General features: G+C 33.5%; 1 protein-coding gene and 1 pseudogene across 1 annotated transcript; both read right to left on the reverse strand.

The window, feature by feature from the left end:
- Nucleotides 1-1531: 1531 nt before the first annotated feature.
- On the reverse strand, nucleotides 1532-2736 carry LOC133039523 (LOB domain-containing protein 24-like). The gene is made up of 2 exons (XM_061118423.1): nucleotides 2032-2736; nucleotides 1532-1953 (listed from the first exon to the last, which is right to left on the reverse strand). The coding sequence occupies exons 1-2, from the start codon at nucleotides 2197-2199 to the stop codon at nucleotides 1672-1674; spliced, it is 450 nt and encodes a 149-aa protein (XP_060974406.1). The 5' UTR covers nucleotides 2200-2736; the 3' UTR covers nucleotides 1532-1671.
- LOC133039420 (pentatricopeptide repeat-containing protein At4g02750-like) lies at nucleotides 2656-6429 on the reverse strand (annotated as a pseudogene).
- Nucleotides 6430-6804: the final 375 nt, after the last annotated feature.

Consider the following 6804-nt stretch of genomic DNA (forward strand, 5'->3'; position numbering starts at 1 on the left):
TGGATACCAAGGCCACTAAGAGCCTGTTTTGCTGTGTTTTCAGTTTTCAATTTTTAAAATTGTGTTTTTAAAAGTGAGAATAGAAAACAGTTTTTTATCATTTTAAAAATTTAATAGTGTTTGGCACAAGTTTTTTAAAACTATTTTTAGATTTTTTCTTACTAAAAAAAATCAATATTTTAATAATATACCATGACATGAACCCATTTGGTTTCGGGTCTAGGATCAGAGTATGTGAGAAAAAATATAAAATATAATTGTTAGACAAAAAAATTGTTTTTGAAAATTGAAAACAACATTTTGATGTTTTCTATTTTCTAGTTTTTTAAAACTCAATTTTTAAAACACTATTTTTTTAAAAAATTTGCCAAACGACCTCTATAAGTTTTTAAAAACTGTTTTAGTTTTAAAAATTTGAAAACAGTTTTTAAGTTATGAAGCCAAACAGCCTCTAAGCTTCCAATTCTATGACAAGCCATGTCTCCCGGAACAGTTATATGTTATTGATTTTAAAAAAGTTGATGGCCAATGGGATGAAGCGTTTGTCAAGGCAGTTTTAATTACAAGGAGGATGCTGAGTTAATCCTAACAATTTAGAGTAGTGATTGGGATTTAGAGGATAAAGTTATGTGGCACTATAACAAAAATGGAGAATACCGATTAGCTGTTCACTTACAAGAAAAAGAGCCTATGAAAAAAAGGTCGAAATTCATGTGGAAACTCAAAATACCCCCAAAGGTAAAACTAACTATGTTTTATCAAGGGGTATGAACTTGGCACCCAATTGTGGAAACTGTTGAGGTGGTAACATGGAAAATATTCACCATGCTTTATGGGATTGTGAAACTCACAAGGAGGTGTGGAAGGGATGTGAGCTATGGGAGAACATTTAGGCACACAAACAATCTGATATTTTATCCTTTCTCCAACAGTTAGCTCAAAGCTAGAAGCAAGAGGACTTTGAGTTGTTTTTGATCACTACATGGCATTTATGGTCGATTAGAAACTATACAAAACATGGGAGAGAAGTTCCTCATTTAATCTACTTGCCATGATGAAAATGGACTACTACATCATATATGAAGTTTAGGGGTTCATAGTCGAGTGGGTGGGTTGTCCTTTGTATTTCTTGAGCCTTTGTCTTCCCTAGTGCCATTTGAATTGGGATTATTCCCCTTGTTAATCAAGCCATGAGACTTGATTATCCTAATCATGTGTAATTTGTTCTATTAAATGAAGGATTTCCATTTCAAAAAAAATAATAATAAATAATATAATAATAATAAAATCTACCCTATAATTTAGGTAAAAAGTCAAATATAATAACAATAAATAAATTATTACCATGCTTTATAAACTTGTATACCCCATTAGTTCAACCAATCAATTAATTTAGAAATAATATTATATTAGTATTATGTTTTATATCATCCCAAGATGAACAGAACTGGTCAGTTCTCAGAGCCACACTACTACAACTCCCACTCTATACATACATAAATATAATAGAATAAAATAACAATAATAAAAAAATAAAAAAATATTCTAAACAATATTGCTTTCTCATCTAAAAACACCATTTTGATACACATATTTATATAAATAAAAGCAACTTTATTATAAACAAATTACAAATGGTAAAAGGTGCATTACTAGAACTTAATATGGCAATTAAAAATTGAAGAAATGATGATCATACTGTCCAATAACACTCTCATCATTTTGTTGTGATTGTGTGAAGCTATTAGGATTAGGATTAGAAGAACAAGAAGAAGTTGAAGAAAACAAGGCAATCTCAGCTCTTGTCATAGCCAATTCAATCTCAACATTTTGTATTTGTTGTTGTAACTGAGAAATAATCCTAACACATCCGTAAACTCGATTCTCCATTCTACATGTCGCCTCGAAATGCATAGCATCCGCTGCTTCACCGCGCAGTTCTACCGGTAATTGCTACAAGGAAAAAAAAACTTGTTATTTTTGTCATTATAACAACAATGAAACCAAAAACTTAGTAGTTATAGTAAGTACCTTGAGCATTTTTCCGACATTGCTGGCCCCGAAAATTTTATGAACGAAAGAGAATCGTTGAGGATTGTTGGAAGGAAAATATGGAGAGAAAATGCAATCTGAAGGGCAACTTTTTCTCAAGTACTTACAAGCAGCACAACGAGTATGATGAGATGATGATGAACTCATATTTATAAACAAATCTATGCTAAGATATAATATGTTATTGTAGCCAAAATCTTTTTTTGAAAAAAATCTAATGAAAGATTTGAGAATCTACTTTGATTTGATTTACAAGGTATAATTTATATATAGATTATAAGCCTCCTTAGTCTAACGGCTAGAATTACAAAAGTTGAATTTTGATAAGAGAAGACTAAATTTCTTGTGTTTAAAAAGGAAAGATTAGATAATGAATGTAAATGGCAAAATGATTAGCAAAAAAAAATGAGATGTCATTTTTGTTTCAAATGACAACAAATAATCATATTTCTAAATAAATAAAATTTTGAAGAAGAAAAAAACAAAGTCAGAGATTAAAGACAATGACATTCAAAACAAGTCAATCTTTTTTCAATTGTAATAATCAAACATGAGAAAAATGCCCATGAAAAAAAATATATAAACTTGAACTTTTTTTCAATCTTATTCCACTATAGCAGACCATTTCTTCAACCAAAAGGAGAAAGAACTACTCACAAAATCTTAAGGGTATAGAATTTGGCTGCCCGGAGCATAATCGTCAAGCTTGATCGGTCACCGCCATCGCTCCATAATCAGAGTTGTCTGCATAGTTTTGATAATGTGATGGTTTTTTCAGCAAATAAGCTAATACAGAATTTGGTTAATATGGTTAATATGAAATTGCATCAAAAAATTTGTATTTACTGTAAGATGCTCCAATGTATCATACATAAGATTACAATAAGGATGAGTTTTATCTTCAACAGAGAAAACATAAACTCTGCTGTTTAACTCAATCCAACTACAACCGGGACCCTTTTTCGCTTCGATTCTCCTTAGTCTCTTCCTTACTTTCATCTTCTCCTCCCACTTTCCTAGCACATCATAAATGTTGGACAAGATAATGTAAGCGTATAATTGTTACGCGCGTATTTTTATAAAAATATTAATTTTATTTACAAGCGTTAAACGCGAAAAATCATAATGTCGCATTTTTATTTAATACTTGAAAATATTCATAACTGGCCAGTTTTCGTACAAAAGACATGATAAATAATAACTAAAAACTAATTGCGACATAAATTTAATAGCGTTATATGGCCCACAGCGAGCTCACACACACAAGCGTCTAAAGTTCCACTCGCCACCGGCATTCTAGACTTTCACTTACCTTGGTCTGCACATGGTTATTTGATAAGGGTGAGCTACTAAACTCAGTAAGGAAATGTGTGTCAGGTAAATAAAACACAACTAAAATGTACATATTTAGACAAATAGCAATTCATAAACTTAATTTGATCACTAGTAACTAATAACTAGTTTCTAAGCTAAGTCACATAATAATGATTACGCCCGAGTCTGACTTTGGCAAATAAACTCGAACTATACATTGGACTAAATGGCGGAGGACTGGAATCTACCAAATAGACTCAACAGACAAGTATTTAACCATTATCTTATTGGTCAAACCATGTCACATAAACTATAATCTACCTAATTTAAATAATGACAAACTACTATACATTATTTAAATAACATAACAATCATAATTAAATAATGTGAATCTTATAAATACACTATATACATACATACTTAAATAATATGAATCTTATAAACATATCATTCAAATATATACCTTTAGCAATGGTCATGCTCTAATACTGTAAACATACATAAATAACATGAATCTTATAAACATATTATTTGAATATATATTATACGGTACATTAAATAACAAACAATAAAGAGTCAGGCAGAAGACCTTAGTTAACTTCTCTTTTACTATTCCCACTCTTCCTATAAATGTTATTACATACAGAAAACTTATGTTTTTCTACTTAATTTCCTTACCTCGAATGTGGAGAAACCTTTGATTGCACTTAACTTTTAGAGGAAAAATCAGCTCGAACAATACCTTAATCATAAATGCATGAATATTTGACTCAGGCATCACGACATCAAATCAAATTCTAAACCAATAATCTTAATCAAAATACATACCTTATATTCTCTATTTAATGTTCTCGCCGAAACTCTTGTATAATAATACCCTTGAACCTTAGCATATGAGCTATAATACTTTATATGGTTTTGGTAATATGAAGAATGGGCAAAAGAGAGAGGAAAAGACTCGTGTTAGTCTGTAGGGCCAGTCTTCAGTTCATGAATCAGCCAGAGTGACGTACTCGTGTATAAGGGCCATTATTCCGTGGGTGTAAGGGCCCAATGGAAGCTTGAAACAGGGACGTTACAATAATGGTTTCGGTTCCAAGCTAAACATCTTCTCTACGACCCTCTCGCCAAGTTTCATGTCCATACAAAACCAACAAGCATTGAGTAAAGCACCCCAGATTACAGCATTTGGTTCAATAGGAATCTCTTCAATGAACTTTGAGGCTTCTTATAGACGGCCAGACCGCCCGAGTAGGTCAACTACACAAGCGTAGTGTTCTAAAGTCGGGTTTAATCCATAGTCTTTCCTCATGGAATGGTAAATTCTCATCCCTTCATTGGTTATACCAACATAACGGCAAGCACACATAACAGCTACAAAAGTAGCAGTATTTGGGATGATTTCGGTCTTTAACATATTCTCAGACTGTAATAATGCCTCGGAGCCAAGACCGTGATGCGTACACGTTAATAAGAGTCGTCCAAGCTGCAACATTGGGTGATGAGATGCAGATGAACGATTTCCGAGCATCTATAAGGCTTCCACATTTCGATATCGATAAGGGATGTCCCGACATAAACATTGGATTCAAAGGGAGTCTTGTTCAACTGGGTATGAAGTGATTGTCCAAGTAGAAGTGATCCAAGACATGAACACGCATGAAACAGAACAGAGAATGTTGATCTTGTACAATCAACCGATGATTTTTGCATCGACAGATATAGTTTCAAAGCTTATTCATGTTGATAATTGTGAACAAAGCCTGACATCATTGAGTTCCAAGTCACAGTATCCTTTTTACCTTTGGTTTGTTGAAAAAGATCCAAAGCCTTATAAATTTCTCCATTCCTTGAATACACAGAGATCATAGTGTTTGATGAAATTATGGTTTTCTGCTTCATTTTCTCAAACAATCTCTTTGATTCCTCCACTTTACCAATCATCAAATTACAAGAAACTGGATCTTTTTCTTTGAGCCCATCAAAAATCATCTTTGCCTCTTTGATCATATTCATGGATATAAGCTTTGCTATAAGTGAATTAGAAGCATTTACATTAGGATTTTTCATTCCCTCATAAACTATTTTGGCACAAGTAATAGCTTCAAAACCAGAATAACACTCAATCAAGGCGCCACCAATCGAGTGCTCGAATTCAAACCATATTTAATGACAAGCCCATGAACAGCCTTCCCTGTACTTATCACACCCAATTTCCCACAAGCTCTAATAAAACAATCCAAAGTAAATTCATTTGACACTACACCATCATCCCTCATTGATTTAAATAACTCCAAAGTTCTCACACCCATTTTGACTCTTTGCATACCCCAAAATTAAGGCACTCCACCCCACAACATCCCTCTTTGGCATTTTCACAAACATATCCAAAGCATCTCCCAACAAACTACACTAAACATATCCTCAATCTGATAGCAATTTAGATAGAAAAATAACAATGAACTCCCTACAAGCTCAAAACTCTCCAAATCTGACTTCAAAACCAGACAATGAACCTCTTTCCCTTCATCCATCGACCCTGATCGCCCGCATACACTAAGGATTGTCGAAAAAGTTATCTCATTCAATCTCGTTTTCCCTCTTTGCATCATGGAAACAAGAGACAAAGCCTCATCATATCTTCCCCGCTTCGAGTATCCAAAAATCATTGTGCTCCACGATACAACCGTTCTGTTGGGCATTCCATCAAACACATCTGGGGCAACATCAAGTCGCCTTTTACGACACTGCAGTGTAATAAAAGCGTTTGTGAAAATGATGTTGTCTTTTTGAGTACTCAAAGCTCGAGGAAATCTCGAAAATAATCTGGTCCATAGAGTTCGTTTCCAAGTTCCAAGCAAAGAAGATTTCCCCACCATAACAAAGAAAATCGAAAATGATTTGATTTCTGCATTGCTTTCAACTCAATGCTACATTTTCTTCCAACTGTCAAACTAAGCAAGCAATAGCATCACTTAGTTCCAATAGTAAATCATAGAAATCTCCAAAGTCCAACCTCCAAGGTTCTGAAATCCTAAAATTTACAAAATAATAAAAGTTTACTATTTTTTCCCACCCAAGTGTCATAGCAATAGTTCTATGGTGTTCATTACACAAACTCAGTTCATTTTATGGAGAATAATATAAAAGTAAAGGCAGAACAATGAAAAATGTCAATACAAAATTGCAACACATAGAAAGTTTCGTACACAGTGGTGACTGTTGTTGTGTTTTCTCACCGGAAGCTTCAAAGCACCGTTTCCAAAGCTTTTGGGTACTCAGAAAAGTTTAGACTTTGGAGGGTTCCTTCAAGCACTCTTTGTAAAGATTTTCCCGCTTCAAGTCTTCATTGGGCCCAACACAAGTGTTTTTAGTATGCTTTGTCCACCCTAACACACTTCCTGAGAAAACTTCCCTGGGTGACGAGTTCTTTCATGA

This window comes from Cannabis sativa, chromosome 6 (genome assembly GCF_029168945.1).
Source record: "Cannabis sativa cultivar Pink pepper isolate KNU-18-1 chromosome 6, ASM2916894v1, whole genome shotgun sequence".
Classification (NCBI taxonomy): Eukaryota; Viridiplantae; Streptophyta; class Magnoliopsida; order Rosales; family Cannabaceae; genus Cannabis; species Cannabis sativa.